Here is a 17,631-nt window from a genome sequence, read left to right as displayed (position 1 = left end):
GTGTACTGGCATACTTCTACCAGAGTGAAAGCCACAAAATCCAAGATTGTAGTTTATGTGTAAAATTAAATTAGTTAACAAAGTTATAACATTGAACATAACAATGTCACATTCATCTGCATCATGCTGCAATAAGAACATACTTAAGATGTTGTTACAATGTGAAGTGTTCATGAGTTATATAACCAAGTAATTGAGCCCTCTATAATATCCACAAATGGAAATTCAGATGAAAGTGAAGATTTGGTTTGATTTTGTAAAATATTAATCATGACCTTCACACGCAAGCTTATTCCACTAGTGTCTAGGTTTATGAAGACACTTTCTGCATTTAATAAAAATGTGTATACTGTATATATATATATATATATATTATTTTTTTCCCTTTTATTTTTCTTTACAATTTTGGTTACACTTTCAGAAGAGAAAGGTTGAGGAATAATAAAGAGGTGTATGCACAACTCCAAAAAAACAGATGAGGTAGGCTACAGGGGCATGGGGGTGGCAGCATCATGTTTGGGGGTGCTTCGCTGCAGGAGGGAGTGGTGCACTTCACAAAATAGATGGCATCATGAGGAAGGGAAATTATGTGGATATATTGAAGAAACATCTCAAGACATCAGCCATGAAGTTAAAGCTCGGTTGTGAATGGGTCTTCCTAATGGACAATGACCCCAAGCATACCTCCAAAGTTGTGGCAAAATGGCTTCAGGGCAACAAAGTCAAGGTATTGGAGTGGCCATCACAAAGCCCTGACCATCAATCTGATAGAACATTTGTGGGCAGAACTGAAAAAGTGTGTTCAAGCAAGGAGCCCTACGAACCTGACTCGGCTACACCAGTTCTGTCTGGAGGAATGGGCCAAAATTCCAGCAACTTATTGTGAGAAGTTTGTCGAAGACAACCCAAAACGTTAAGTTACACAATTTAAAGGCAATTCTGCCAAATACTAACAACGTGTATGTAAACTTCTGACCCACTGGGAATGTGATGAAAGAAATAAAAGATGAAATAAATCATTCTCTCTACTATTATTCTGACATTTCACATTCTTAAATTAAAGTAGTGATCCTAACTGACATAATACAGGGAATTATTTATATGATTAAATGTCAGGAATTGTGAAAAATGTATCATTTTGCTAAGGTGCAGGTAAACTTCTGACTTCAACTGTATATTAAATATGATAAAAAAGGCTGCAGAATATAAAGGTATAATGTTTTAATTATACCGTCTAGCCACAATTTAAACCTTTTTCATATCCCCAACAGTAGCATTTTCAAAGAACTTCAAAATCTCAAAATGTTATTTTCCTTTTAAAGTGTTTGATAAAATATACTTTTTTTCCTTTTTTAAAAAAAGTACTTTTTGTAAGAAGTTAAGAGAGCAGGGTCTTATTGTTTGTTGTTGTGACGCAGTCTAGGGTGCCGAACCTTCAAACAAACGGAAACTCCAAAAATAAATGCAGTCATGCTCAATGAACAGATGCACATACTCTGGCAACAGATTAAATATTTTGCATGAACATACACAAACATCTGGTCCTTTGGGTTAGAACTTTGCTTATTTATTATTTGGCCAGAATCTTTTTTACATGTTACAATTTTCATCACCTTAATTTTCATCACCTTAATCAAATTTAAACACACAACAATTTCCCAAATGGTTATATCATCACATGCAAATAAATGAGTTCATTGCTCTAAGTGAGTCTTGGTATTTTGAGCAAAAATCCATAATCACTATAAATATATGAATTCCTGCACAAACTTTCCAACAGCTCTTTAATCAAGTCTGGAGTACCACTCTATTCCAGGATCAGCTATTTATGTGCTGGCCTCAGTTTGCCCTGAGAGAATGTGGGTCATCTGCTGATCTGAGACCTGCTCTTGTTGGCACAAACCCATGGCCTGACTCAGGCAGGCAGCCAGGAGGTGCTTACACTAGAGAAGAGACAGTGATATGTAAAACAACTCAATTGGCACTTGATAAATGGTAAAAAAAAAAAGAGAGATTTTGTTTGACTAAAATAATCATGCAAAGTTACATACATTAAATATGCATACATCAGATTAGTTATACAGTTGTGGCCAAAAATATTGGCACCCTTGATAAATATGAGCAAAGAAGGCAGTGAACAAAATGTCTTTATTGTTTGTCCATTTGATCTTTCATAAAAAATATTCACAAAGATGTAACCTTTAATTAAACTAATTGAAGTGTGTGTGTGTGTGTGTTTTATTCTCCAAAACATGTTTGCCACAATTATTGGCACCCCTAGAAATTCTTATGAGTAACATATATCTTAAGTATATTCTCATTCATATTTTTTAGTATACCTGGGTGACAAGGAACATGAAATTGTTCAGCCACGACTTCCTGTTTCACAGGGCATAAATATGAGATAGCACACAAGCCAATTTCCCTTAATCATCAATCACAATGGGTGACACCAAAAAATAAAGTTGTTGAGCTTCACAAAATGGGAAGTGGCTTAAAGAAAATAGCTAAAGCATTGAAAATACCCATTTTCACCATCTGGGTAATAAAGTTCCAATCAACTGGAAATGATTCTCATGATGACGCCGCAGATGGCTGCCTCGGTGTGGAGCTCTCCAAATATTTTGCTTTTTGTTTGTTTGTCTCTGAACGGATCTTGCCCCAGATCAGCGGGAGAAACCTCCGCAGGGCAAGGAATACAGCCAGCAACTCTAGGCAGTTGATGTGCCAACGCAGCCAGGGCCCTGTCCAGGATATTGAATCGCGAAGCCGAGTCAGATGGTCACGGTCAACCAGCGCGACGGGTTGGACGGCGAAAGCCATGCGTCCATGCTCTGTGCGAGGGGTACTAAGGGGACGATCGTTTTCGACGTGTCCCGAGGCTTGGGTGCTGAGAAAAGACTCAAGGCACTTACCTTGCTCCGCGCACCCAGCAGGGGGTGGGTTAGAGACTGAGGAGGAGATCCTGTGAAGAAGTCCTCGAAACTCGTCAGCACCGGTCCGCCAGGGATGTGCAGTCGCGGGTCCAGAGGCAAAGTAATTGCATCCGGGGAGCCGGCACTGTGGTTATTGGTGCTGGGGTGCTGTGAGAATGGCGCGCACCGGCTGGATGACCCAAGAAGTGGGGAAATCGCTCTTTTATTAACAATGTGAGAAAACAAGGATTTTCCTGCCGGCCCTCCACCGGGGGACGGTGTGGTCTTGGTGCCAGCTCCGGAGCGAACGTCTGATTCCCTGGGTCTTCTGCCTCAGGAGTGCTTAGGAGCCTTCCGGGTCCTAGAGGAAGTCCTTGAGATGGGGGGCAGGCGCTGCCTGTGAGGTGCTCGACACAGGGTCTGAGAGCTGGGCCCCAGTTGAGGCGGAGCTGCCTGTTGCTTGGACGCAGGGGGACGCCCTCAGCAGGCAGACCTGGCGGGATGGCTATGAGAGGTGGGGATGGAAGTTTCCAAACTCTTTTACAGAAATAAAACTATTTTAGGAGGTATACACCCTTTTCGACAGAAGCGCTGTTGAAGCGCCCAGGGCGTGGACTGCACAGCGTGCAGAGAGAGAACACCTCTGGAAATGAGCCATAGATCCAACAGCAGTGCTCTGTCACAGAGGTGAGTGGAGCAGTAGTGAGACTCAGCTTGCTGATGCACAACCGCTCGGCTCCAAAGAAAAAATCTGACTGACAGACACACGCCCGCTTCCCTTTATATCCAAATGTCTGGGGGCGGGACATGCAAATTCTGTCTGCCAATTTCTCATTGGCCTTTTCTCAAGTTCAGATGTACGCAAGGCTCCCAAGGAAGACACCTTGTGCCACTACATTCAACACAACATCGAGTGAGTGACAGAAGGGGAACTATGGCAACCCTGAAACTGAGAAAAATGGCTTCAAAGTTTTTGGTTTTAGTGTGGATTTTGTAATTACTGAAATTTTTTTACTGAATCTGAGCAAAGTTGAGCCAAACTCATCTGTCAAAGGACAGATCATAGTCTTGGATTTCAGTCATAACTAAAATAAATAAATAAATAAACAATTTTATTTTGCGTTTGCATGATAGTATTGGGAGAAATAGTAAAAGAGGCCAAAAACATATTTTGCAGCAATATTTATCATGTGCAATGAATGCACAAATCACTTAATTGTTTTCAATTTACAAAGACTGCATGCATGAAAAACACATTAGATAAATGTGTTGTTACCATGTTTAGACATTCATCACTTAATGGAAAAATAAACAGCATTACAATGAAGGAGAATATTAGCGTCACACACAATGAGGAGATCAAGTATTTATTTATTTTACAATCGGTTTAAAGCATTTTTCAAAATGGAAGGAAAACAGCTTTTAGACCTCAAATATACTTAAAATATTGAAATAGTGTACAATAAAAGCAAATTGCTGTCTAAATCATTTTGTTTACTATTATGTATTTGAATATAAATTTAACAGTTTGTAAAAGTGTCAAATGGGCTTTAAATACAGTATAATACATGAGTTTTGCTACTGACTGTGTTTAAGCAAAAACATTTATTTAAACGTGGTAATTTAATGCATTTTTTATCAAAGCAATGACAAAATTATTAACAGTTTAGTCCACAGACACTGCTGTTGTGCAGTTTCTGAAGTTTTGGAAACATGTATTGAGAAATGTGGAAATTTGACAGCTTTCTCCCCATTAAGAAAAGACCATATTTCCATTATAACTGAAGTTCAGCCTGCACTGTTGGAATCTCCCGTTGCAGCCCAGAGCTGCAGATATAGTACACCACCAAACCAACAACTGCTGTGTATGGAAAGAGTGGAAAGCACAGACAATTTATTTTTTGTCATTATTTACAGGAATGATTGGGCAGTGGCACTTTCAACATCTGAGAGCTGTCCTGAGGTCTCTGAGATGGGCGGGACTCACGGCGAACCCTAAGAAGTGTGCTATTGGACGGGTGGAAGTATGGTATCTGGGCTTCCACTTGTTGTACATACACTGGCGGCACAGGTTTGGAATAATGTACAGATTTTTCTCTTATGGAAAGAAATGTGTTCTTTTATTCACCAAAGTGGCATTCAACTGATCAGAAAGTATAGTCAGGACTAGTGCCCGACCAGTAGGCCGATATTAGCCTTTCATCGATAATATATCGTATCGGTGTACATATTTGCCGATATACGTCATCACTGTTATCAGAGCTGGCTCTGAGCTTACGTGGCTCTGCAGACAAGGAGTTAAGCGGTGCAGAGTTGGGCGGTGTCTTCGCGATAAGTTGGTAGCTAGTTTGTGAAATACATACTGGAAAGTTAATAAACAATGCTCTGCATCATCATTTTCCCTTTTCAATATAAATAATATAACAGTAACCCTATCCCTGACAACCATGTCACTCATGTCTGTTTGTTGTTAGTCAGCTATATTTTGTCAGTGCAGTCAGTAATGTAGCAGTTTGAAAGGTAAGCAGAGCATCTTTTTGCAGCTCAGCAGACAACAGTGTGGTGGTGGATTGTGTCTGTTGTGTTCATTTCACACTACGCTGTTACCTAGTTGGTGAGACACAATGTTGGTCCATCTTTTACTCTCCTTGACAACAAAATTATAGCTAACTAGCTAACCACGTAGCTACTTTCATTGCTTGTCAGCTGAGTGAAGCTAATGTGTAAACATGTATTCATCAAACTATTTTGCTCAGGATTCACAGTTTGGTATCCTCTTCAAACAAACTATTCCAGTTGTTGCATTTATAAAATGAAATATTTAAAGGTTTGGTTTTCCACAGTTGAAAGTTTCCCATGAACTTGTATAGCAGAATACTGTGTAACACTGCTGCTGCTGTTTTTCTCTCGTCAGGTGTAAATGCTTCTTGTTTTCCAACCTGCCCCTAATTGACTGCCAGTATTAAAAGAGTCAGCATTTGACTGATACTAAACATACAGTACTGATGTTTATTTAGCTATTTATTTTAAATGTATTTATTCTTCATTTAAATTGTCAGCATTTGACTGATATTAAACAGTATTGATGATTATTTAACTATTTATTGTATTTTTATTTATACTTTATTTTCTCAGTGTTTGTTGACAATGTATAATAATTATGTCAAATATACTTTGATAAAAATATTTGCTTAAGAAATCATCCTTCTGATTACCTTTGCATAGTCATATTGATGGAAAATTGGTGAACAATCCACATAGAAAAGGTCTGTTTTCATTCCAGCTCAAACATTTACTTTATCGGCCACCATATTGATAATCGGTGAATTGACCCCCTCTCTAAATCGGTAACGGTCTAAAAAGTCCAATATCGGTCAGGCTCTAATCAGGACATTACTGATGTAAAAAAACAGCAACATCACTACTTTAAAAATGTCATTTTTGATCAAATCTAGATGGGCCCCATTTCCAGCAGCATCACTCCAACAACTTATCTTTGAGTAATCATGCTAAATTGCTAATTTGGTGCTAGAAAATCACTTCCCATTATATCAAACACAGTTGAAAGCTATTTGGTTCATTAAACGAAGCTTAACACTGTCTTTGTGTTTGTTTTTGAGTTACCACAGTATGCAATAGACTGGCATGTCTTAAGGTCAATATTAGGTCAAAAATGCAAAAAAAGAAACAGCTTTCTCTAGAAATTCATCAGTCAATCATTGTTTTGAGGAATGAAGGCTACACAATGCTTGAAATTACCAAAGAAATGATTTCATACAAAGGTGTACACTATAGTGTTCAAAGATAAATCATACATCTTCAAAGATCGCGCAACCAGCTGTCTACTCAAAAAAAGACCATTTGTGAGCATCAGATGTGTTCTCCATCATGTGCAGGTTTGAGATGATGCAAGTCTATGAAGGAAAAGCACCGGGGTTCGAAAGAATCTGAAAGAGTCTGAAAACAGACCAATGCTGTGGGGGGCACAGGAGTAATTGCACTCAGATTTGGACAGCAGCAAATGTGCCCAGTGTGTGGAAGTTTTATGTTGGCTTTGCTATATGCAACGCGTAATTTAAATTCATTTTAAATGACTGATCTCAGTTCTGAAGACTCTGGGCTGTCAGTAAAGGGTTAAACTTTCGAAACACTGAGTCATGTGACAAAATAACATGGCAACAGATCACAGCGGACAGAAACGCAAACAAAACGACATTTGGTAAGAAACCTAATCAAGTTTTTACATTGAAACCTGTTTGAGTCCAAATATTAGTGTCTCTAGTTTCATCTGATATGCCATTTTTACATTTTTTGCAATTTATCGCGAAGCGCCTCGCCGCTAAACACAATGTACACTAATGTGTACTTTTGGAGATTTTTCCTTAGAAATCCAGAATTTACTGTGCATTTTCACATTGAGAACAATGGGTGCATTCAAAAGTTGAAAAAATCAACCTGGCGTTAGGATGAAAATAAGGTGCATTTCAAACTGTTCAACTGTTACAGTCATTTACTAAATAGGGAGCAAGTGAGCAGCCTATATCTTTCCTTTGCAGTCAAGTGCATTCACTCCTAACATCCAGTCAAAAGTTAAGTTTCAGGCTGCAGATGATGTTTGGACCACTCAACATGTTTGGGAACAATGGTAATCAGTACATAGATTCAGAATTTATAATGTATAATTGTATTATACATTAACATGGATGGCAGTGATTGGATGATGATGGCCATTACTTATGCTAATTTCTAATGTAATGTCTGTAATGTTTTAAAAACATGAGTATAACCAACACTCCTGGAAACATAATAAACAGTTTGATGATTAGAAGAAAATCTGACTTTCTATAGCTTGGTATTATTTAAAATGTCATAACTTGGTCCCGCTGTCCAGAAGGTACAATATGAAAGATTGACAACTAGCGTTTGAAATGGGTACTGCAGTCCAAATTCTAAATATTCTAAAGACTCAAAGCTCATGCAGGTTGCCAGAATGTTGACATGCAAATTAGCCAACTCAGCATCTCCAATATTTATCCTTGTTTTACTACACCTCTGGTCATGGTGGTTTTAGACGGATGGCGAGGCTTTTTAGGTCGGGTGGAATCTGTTATCTCTGATCCAGTATGTTTGCTGGCTTCCATGGCTGCAGCACGCAGTGTTGCTTGCCTGCAAACTGGCAACCCAGCAGTGTCAAAATACTATTGGTGATTACTATAATACTATATTAGAATATACTGGCTGTAGCATTGTTATTGGAGAAGCCAGTATTTCAACTTACCATGTTTCCTAATTCTCTAATGACATATTATGGTCATTTTATGATTTAGTAGAGTAAATATATTACATATAGCACCTTTAAGAAAACGATTTGCTATTTTTTTTTTTTTTGCATGTTTATTAGGTGCTACTTGTTATATATCAAAAAGGGAAATGGAAAATGCACACAGCAGTCATGCCCGGGTCTCAGAAGATTAAAAATGCTACTGGTGGTTTGAAGGTCTGATGAGAATTTGATATCCCGTTCTTCTGTTTTGAACCCTCTGTATTATTTGTACTGTTTTATTTTGGTCAGAGGAAAGGAGCAGGCAGGTTAATCATATTCAAGATATCTTCCAAAACATCAAACAAACTCTGAGACATTAATCAGAGGACTTATAATATAAACACACAAGGAAAGCTTTCCTCTTAGGTCACATGAGAATTACATTTATTTGTTTTTGTTTCAGTTTGATGATAAAGTCATTGTGTTTCAGTGAGCAGCACATTTTGGATTGGTCTCTGGATTCTCTTTCTCAGACTGGAGAACTAAATTTAGTCTTATTCTCTCCCCTGGGCTCAAAATCAGGCTGATGTACATGCAACTGTGCGGCAAAAGATTCAGCGACGTCTCTTGAAATGGGACCACACCATCAAAGGGCAGACAGTCAATGTAGACCAGAGTACAAACAAACCCACAGTGAGTAAATAACCACTGCAGAAGTAGCTAAATCACAGAAAACTAAAAATAAGGGACCTCAAAATAAAAGGAAGTTAATAAAATAAAAAACCAAAGCAAGCAAGTAGTGCTGCAACTAACAACTATTTCAACAATATAATTGAATGCACATATAAAATGTTTTAGGGCTGCCAATTGATTCATTACATGACATGCCATGCCATCGCAATAAATCGCACATATAAATATTTGTTGAGAAAGACCTTAAAATAACAATCATTCAATATATGATTCAATAATTATAAATATAATACAGTATATACAGTATTACAATTATAATAAATCAGACAATTACAAAAAGTGGCTTTATAATAAAACAATATATTGTTTATTTCCATATTATTGAACAAAAGCCAATCATTGGCCTCCAGTTCACAGCAATACATTTTGTAACTGAATTTGTCAATCTCTCTGAGACAGATTTATTATAGGGGCTTTTCGAAGGTCATATGTACATATGCGTCAGTCGGATGCTTTTGGAGCTTCTCACTATGGCCGTGTCGCGTCATAAACACAGAGTTTTCCGATCGCTGTGTCAAGTAAAACGCACTTTGAAACTACGGAAAAATGTGTATTTGAATGGAAAAACATGTTCTCATCTTGTACGGTCACTACTGTCAAGCAAAACAGAGTGTGGTTTGTTCTCTGTATATACATGGCATTGGTGTTATTTCAATGCCATTATTTTGTTTAAGAATGTAAACAAAAACAAAAGGAATTAGAATGGTCCAGATGCTTTTGGGTCTGGGTCCTTTCAACAATCTCTTTTCAAGGTAAGTCAGTCCACTCGCCGGCTGTTTTTGGAAAATTCTTGGGCAGTTTTAGCAGCTATTTTTTCATGTAAACAAGCGGCATGAAAGTGCAGCTTCTATCTATTTGAATAGGGAAAGACAGAAATCTCCAAAACGGTTGGTCAAGTTTATGACGAAAGAACATATTTCAAATAAGCAGTCAAATCTGACAACACTGTGTGGCTTCACTCGAGGCACTTGAGGGGAATAGCGACCCGACATCCTGGCCTGTCGGCCGCGAGGTGGGCTCCAACTTGCGCAGGGGTTCCAGGTCCGGCAACGCATCTAACTCTCACAGGATTCTCCCTCCTCCATTCCTAGACCTGTAAAGATGCCAGCAGGCAGAGACTGGTCTCTCGAGGAGAGGCGCACTCAGTGTTTAAAGGCAGTGGTGATGAGGCTCCTCATTGGGATCATGCGAGCCCCATCACGTGAGGCAGGGCGACAACGATCCATGGGAAGGGCGTGTTGTTCCATCACAACTGGTATAATAAATTGTGTTTCTTTACCTCAGATTACGCTATAAATGCAATTATACTTTCTTGTATAGCTAATGCGAATGCATGTTCTCGAGTATATTTTTTGCATCTAAAAGGTGATTAGCTATTTTACCTGTAAGGCAGGTTGACCGTTGGCTGCCGCTGGGCGTTCCAATTTCTCCCATTAATTTTAGTAGATTGGTCCATCTTTGCTATATAGTCTCTATTTTGAAAAGTAGGAAATGTTCATGGAACAATGACGTCACTAACGAGCAGTCCTTGAAATACAGCTGGAGTTTTGCTTACTGCCCCATGCTGAAAACAGGTGCTACTTGAAGCTTGAATTGCTCCATTGGGATGGATATTCCTTATTACGGTCAGGGGACATGATTAATTGAGGTAATTTACTTAAGCGTTTTAATAGAAGAAAAAAAAGAAAAGAAAGGAGAGCATTGTGAGGAGGGTCTCAGGCCCAGTGTGAGTGCAGTAGTGCGGGTGTGTGAGGATCAGAAAAAGGAAGTGATCTCACCATCAGACTCTCGTTTCTCCTGAGCACAGAGAAAGAAAAGGCGGGGCACGGGCAATACTGACAGGACGTGAAGCAAGTGTACAGTCGGCCTGATCCGCCTAATACCTAATGAGTAAAGAAAGACAGAGAGAAATGGAAACATAAGTGTAAGATGAGTGTTTTAAGTGCTCGAGTTCAACAGTCAGCACTACATTTTCTAGAGGACTTCAGCTTCCAAGAACACACACTTGTCTTTTACAGTGTCAGAAAGTTTACACATGTCAAAAAGTGCAGACAAATAAACAGAGGCAAAAGAGGCAGATTTCAATGCATCAAATTGAAATACTGCCTACTTACAGAACAAAACAATCCACTTCAAACCAAATAGCTTTCTCTGGTTGTCAAAATAAATCAGTTTTTCTCTCTTTCAGGTCAATGCTTCATTTCTATAAGAGAACAACTGCATAAATAACCTTCTCAAAAATAATATTACAGAACTGTGTCTGTCACCATATCTGTCGACTGAATAAATGACCTTATCAAATACAAAATTACAGTGTGTCTATCACCAGGACAAGAGAAACAATTATGCAATATAAGTTAAGTTAACAATAAAATATATTCCCCCATTGGCTGAAATGGGAAGAGTAAGTGAATGTATGGACACGTGTGAGTTGCAGTTTTCAAGTGAAATGTCCACCGAGGGGCACCAAAAGAAAGTCACTGGAACATTTGGTAGCAACAAGTCGACTTCCCATGTGATCATGTTTGTTTTCTGTGTATTTGTATTCAAGCTTTGCCAATGCGTGTAATACAAATGCCAATAAACAGAAAGAGATATGCTCTTAACTTATGCACAGATTTACCACTCTGCATTGCAATTTCCCCCAATACGGGCTTGTCCAAGTCAATAAATCTCATCACCGAAGGAAGGACAAAAATCTACCATAAAAAAAGTGTACATTAGGATGCTGCATCATTCTTCAAGAAGAAAAACCTCCAGAAAATAGAGATGTAATTTCCATTCTGTGCTCTAGAATGTCCCTGAGAGCCTTCAATGATGTGTAGACCTGATGACTGTTAAGGTCATGGAATGTGAATGGAAACATAAAACCCCTTCTGAATCACTTTTGCAATGTTTATAGGAACATTATCCACCTATAATGTGTGCATATCATGTGGGAATGGCATTTCTCCAATTGGCTGCAACTTCAATGACTATAAAATGGCTTGGTTGTTATACAGCCATGCAGATCAATCATTAGACCAAATAATGTCTCCATCAAGGCTTATTCTTTACATTTACATTTATATTTTACATTTATTCATTTGGCAGACGCTTTTATCCCCCCGGAGCAACCTGGAGTTAAGTGCCTTGCTCAAGGACACAATGGTGGTGGCCATGGGGTTCGAACCACTGTCCTTCTGATTAACAGCCCTGTGCTTTAACCACTACGCCACCACCACTCTACATCTCCCCCACCAGGGAATAGGACAAATATTGGATCATAAGACCACATTATTCCTTTCCATTGCACAGTGATGCAGGTTTTGTGCTCATTACAGTCTTTGGGAGTAAGCAGTTCTGACCAGAGGCAGAGCATCTGTATTACATTGAATGGGATAAATTGGAACACCCAATATGGCGGGTGTACAAAAGGAAGTCCTGCCTAACAGGCAGAAGAGCCAATCACCTTTTAGATATAGACATCACCTGTCATTCAACTCAAGAACGATCAGGCACATTTGCTGGACTAGTCAGGAAAATAGTGTTTTTTAGCATAATCTGAGTTAAAGAAGCACAATTTATGATGCTGCAAGTTTTGTAACATTCACTTTAATGAAGGATTACAAAGACAAACATTATTTTTATTGGAATAATGTGCACTGTCCATTCAATAACAATAAGATCAGTAATATGTATTAAGAAAGTAAATTAGGTCGATCTTGATTTCACGTAGACCTGAAACTTTCCAAAATGAGCACCCTTCTTGCTCTCGAAGTCTTAAAACTGAATATAACTCATGAAGGCATTATCTTGATGAATAAATCTTAGTGAAGCAGAAAACTCATCAGACCACACAGTCCATTATCAGGCAAACATTGATAAATCCCCTTTTGTAAAGCTGCTCCTCTGCCCTGTATGGAGAAAAGGCCTCGCTTTGTCAACGACTGACACCTCATTGAGGATGAGTCACTGGGAGGATAATTAGAAACATGGAGCCACACAAGTTTAAGCAGAGCAAAGAGCAGAGCTGTTGCTCCTTAAAACTCAAGACTCACAGGCTGATAACAGCACACCATCTCATTTCTGATGTGCCAATTCTAGTAAATATTAAAGTCATTTTTTAATATCAGTCTCCACTTTCACATTCTTCTTTTGTTTTTGCTGATTCACATTCTTCTTGATATAATTATCAAGCTTCCCTAGAATATTTTTTTTTCTTGCAGTAATTTCCTCAACAAGAATCTCCAGCTCTTATCTACTGAAGTATTTTATCTTTTGCTCCATGCCAGATTAAAAAGATGTCAAATGGTTAGGCCAACCAGCAAGAAAATTAACCTATGATGGTTAATGCCATTAAACTACCGCATCTCACTCACTTTACAAAATGCTTGCGATGCTTGCTACAAAAAAAAAAGTTTATACTTTATATAAACTTATCGTTATGATTTAACAGTGTTGAATTTGTTTTATTACACAAGGCAACCTCATGAGCAGGCTATATGATCACACAATAATGCGTGTTTACATGCACGTTCTTACACCGATCACGCTTGATAAACCGGCAACGCGTGTGGTCATGTAAATGCAATTAACAGCGTTTCTTTATCGGTGTAAGGTCATAAACAGCGTAAGAATAAACTGGTCGACACGGGAAGATTTTTGCCCATTATGCCGATTTCGTATGGCATGTAAACACCTTTACCAGTGTCCTCACTGGCTTATCCAATAAGTGCTCGCGTTGAGCACAGGTCTCTTCACGGTTTGATGTCAACAGCAGAGAATTATACGCAGATTATTTCAAATCTCATGTAAACACAGGTTTCTTGCTTTGTCAGATTTTTTAAATAAGCTATTTTTGGGATTAATCACCATATTGGTGTGCATGTAAATGTGATGTCAAAGCCTTTCATTTTATTCTTAAAGGGCACCTATTATGGAATTTTGAAAATTACCTTTCATGTAGTGTGTAACATAGATTTCAGTGAACAAAAACATCCTGCAAAGTTTTATATATGAAAGTTCACCGTAAAAAAAGTTATTGTCTCTCAAAAGTAGGAGTCGACTCTGAGTCAATGTAATGAATCGTTTTTCCAACAAGTCATTTTCCTTTTCGTTGTGACGTCAAGACAAATAATTGTCAAATTGTCCACGCCCACTCATTGCGCGCAGACACCAGGGAAAACTTGAAAACATCATGTCGACAACAAGACACTGTGTTCTGAAGTGCATATCAAAAGCGACCTTTTTTTCACTGCCCAGGGACGAGCATGTGAAGAATCAGTGGCTAGAGTTTATATTTACAACTATACCACACAAGTATAGCCCGAACCTTGTGCTGTGTTCGCGTCATTTTAATGACGGTTGCTTTATGAACATGAATGCTTTCAAGTGTGGATTCAGTGAGCGGTTGATACTGAAGGAAGGTTCAGTACCAAGTTTATTTGGATCAGCTTCCTCCTCCGAATCACAACCTGTAAGTATTATTAATAATTGTTGCTTTTATGTGTTTTTTAGCATGCTTAATAAGTATTTGTGTGTGTTGTGTAAGTTACGCTCAGCGCAGCTTCTAGGTCTCCAATGTCAATTTTTTTGAAATATGTGAAATGTTTGTCGATGTTATTGGAGTTGTCATAAAGAATAGAGCAATAACTTGTAGTAATGCAGTGCTTTACCAATATGTTTATGCGTTGGGCTAACGCAAACAATAACTGACTGGGTGTTTACCACCGAACTTTGGGCTATGATCGCTAACATATATCAACTCAAATTCCTTCTCTGATTTAGATTTTTTTACTACAAAGCGGTGATGGGCGTTCCGTTTCTGACAATCTCTGCACAGAGTATACCAATCACAACTGACTGGGTCATCTGACCAATCACCGCAGATTAGCATCACGCAAAGGAGGGGTTTGGAAAAATGAGTCGTTGAACGAATCATTTGGGAGTCGGTGAGCAAATCAGGTAAACATAAATGCATATTATAAGACAACAAAAGTGTTTTTTGTCATTGCATGCATGTAAAACTGTTGTTGGGGACTTCCAAAACAATATTAGGAACATTTTAAATGCCATAATAGGTGCCCTTTAAGAGAACAAAATAAAGGTGTTCTTCAGAAAATATTTGAAAACTGCTTCAAAGAATTGCTCCTAGGAAAATTTTTACGAAGTTCTTTTAATTTATTTCTTCAGAAAATTTTCGTGAATCCGGCCCCAGTATGGTTTCACGACTCAAGAGTGTGTGTGCTTTATGAAGGAGATATTTTAATATGATCTCTGATTTAAACCTCATTAGCAAAATGGTGATACAGTTGGGAACCATCCATTGTATCCTCTTTTTTTATATGTTTGACTTTTAACATATAAGTTTGAATTACACATTTAGAATCTACTTGTAAACAAATGTAGAACCCAAATAAAGGTTTCTTTGACTGAAATTTTTTTTTTTAATTAATTGGAGCAAATATTCGTTCATTTAGCTTAAAACCCTTAAGGAATACATGTCATTCAAACTTTGTTTTCCTGACATGTTCAGATGTGTTATCTATTTGTTTTTGTAAACGACTGGCTTTTTTATGAATTTTAAGAATTATTGACAGACACAGTCAGAAAGTTAAAGGAAATCAGGAGGTAAGAGGGGACAAGGATTGAAACATGAGCGAGTTTTACATGAGCATTACCATTTGCATATTGAATTGTGATTGGTCTTTTCTTTCTAGCATCTAATTAAGCATCTATAGTCACCTTTACACTACAAAACTTCTTTGTCACTCTCATCCAGCATTTCAATTACGCAATATCAAAGCTCAATACCTAAACGAACCTAAAACACCAACACGAGAGTCACAGGTATTTCCTTCAGGAAATTCAAAACTACCTGTTATGGTTTTGACTTTTATTTTTAGTTGCCCCCAAGCCCACATTTTTCACAAATGCTCTAAGCTCTCTTTGACATCATATCTTCAGTATGCATTTCTGAAGAGCTTTCACAAGCCAATTACATTTTTCCAGGTTCAGTCTCACTTTCCTCAGTGTCATTTGCTCTTAACAGCATTCTGGCCTCCATCCAGCTGCTAGGAGAAGATTTAACCATAGCCACATAAATCAATCATATGCTTCAAACACAACGTAAAAATTATATATAAGGCACAGGCTGAAACCCAGCGGTGCCCTGAACTTGCTTCTCTCTCACTGGACCTCTTAACAAACAAATACTGTGCAGTAGTTAGTTTGGGGTGGTTTGGAAAGGCCAGTGTCTAATCCATCAGACTAGATAAATGTCATAGACGGTCCTCCAGGGAGTGGCTGACTGCCGATTTTTGAGAAGATGGTTAGACTTGAGTTGAAGTCGAGCACAATGTTTCACAGACTTTCAGCCAATATGTGAAGGTTGGATATGTCACAAAAAAGAAAAAAAAAATTGGATATTTTAAAAAGTGTGGAGGAAGATGTGTAATGTAAACACACTTAATAGAATGTGATAACTGGATGATATTTTTTGGAAGAAAGCCCAGTCTGAATCTACAGTCATTTAAATGTCCTTCCTAACGATGTTCATGACAGCAAAAAGGAAAAGGAAAAACTATGATCATGCACTTCCTATATTTTTCAATTTATTCACATTTCTCTGATAGAAAATCCAGCTAAAACCAGCTTAAGGTGGTAGACAGCTGTCTGCTGGTCAGAGCTGGCTCAGGTTGACCTAATCTCACGTAGCCAGACCTATGACTACGGCAAAGGTCTGGGCTCTGTAGCAGCTTTATTTGGTTAGGAACTGCCCATTTAGACAGGAAAGCAGTCGGTTTTGTCATTACAGGGTGTATAGTGGTGGGGTTATCGGAGATGTATCATACCGTAATAAAAGACAGTCATGGGGAAAGATATAACAAGCTAAATAAACAAGCTGGTCAAAGTAGCTTGGCCAAGCTTAGACCAGCTTATGACCACCTTGGACCAGCTAGATGCTACCATGTTCAATAACCAGCTACCACCTTAAGATGTTTTTAGCTGGATTTTCTGGATTAGATACATCCATCATTTTATTGTTACTTCCCATTTTGATTACACAAAATCTATTAAGGCAAAAAAAATCTGGATATTTAGTAAACAACAGACCACCTTGCCAATTAAAATGTAGGGCCCAATGATTTCCGCGATGCTGAAAACACAGACGGAATTGCATAATCCAGTCATAAAAACTGAATTATTTATAAAATATGGAATGTCACAGAATTTGACATATTTGGGATAAAATGCATTTATAAATGCAATAATAATCAAATAAAAAACATGATAAGTTCTAGTGTGGTATTGCTCATATGCATTGCAAAGTCTTTAAAAATAGTATTTATTAATTAATTTGATGTTTTCTTTTTCAGCACAGAATTTTAAAAGTATGCCATGTATGAATCTATAATTAGCATTTTGGCTGTGTACTCGCAGAACGACACAGACACCAATGCAGAACTGTAAATGCAAACCAATGTATTGGCCACTATGCAGAGCCTAGTCCGTAGGTTCGACGCAGAAGCATAAATTAGCTTTAAGTAATTCACTAAATAGGGAGAAAGGGAGCATCCTCTGGGTTTCCTATGCAGCCAAGTGTATTCACTTTTAAAATCCGTCAAAAAGTTAAGTTTCAGGCTGCAGATGATGTTTGGACGACTCCACATGTTTGGGGACAATGGTAATCAGTACATAGATTCAGAATTTATCATG

The 17,631-nt window shown here is 38.2% G+C and overlaps 1 protein-coding gene across 1 annotated transcript in view; it reads right to left on the bottom strand.

Annotated features, from left to right (window-relative positions):
- Positions 1–1,552: 1,552 nt before the first annotated feature.
- Positions 1,553–17,631, bottom strand: part of zswim7 (zinc finger, SWIM-type containing 7) — a 31,263-nt gene continuing 15,184 nt past the window's right edge. Inside the window, exons 5-6 of the mRNA XM_052097983.1 lie at positions 10,710–10,814; positions 1,553–1,943 (exon numbers count right to left, since the gene is read on the bottom strand). Of these exons, the coding sequence (XP_051953943.1) occupies positions 1,827–1,943; positions 10,710–10,814 (222 nt within the window). The 3' untranslated portion in view covers positions 1,553–1,826. The remainder of the gene's footprint in view (positions 1,944–10,709; positions 10,815–17,631) is intronic.

Source organism: Xyrauchen texanus, chromosome 3 (assembly GCF_025860055.1).
Source record: "Xyrauchen texanus isolate HMW12.3.18 chromosome 3, RBS_HiC_50CHRs, whole genome shotgun sequence".
NCBI lineage: Eukaryota > Metazoa > Chordata > Actinopteri > Cypriniformes > Catostomidae > Xyrauchen > Xyrauchen texanus.
The sequence above is the reverse complement of the archived record's forward strand: the minus strand, read 5'-3'. Positions and strand labels throughout refer to the sequence as shown.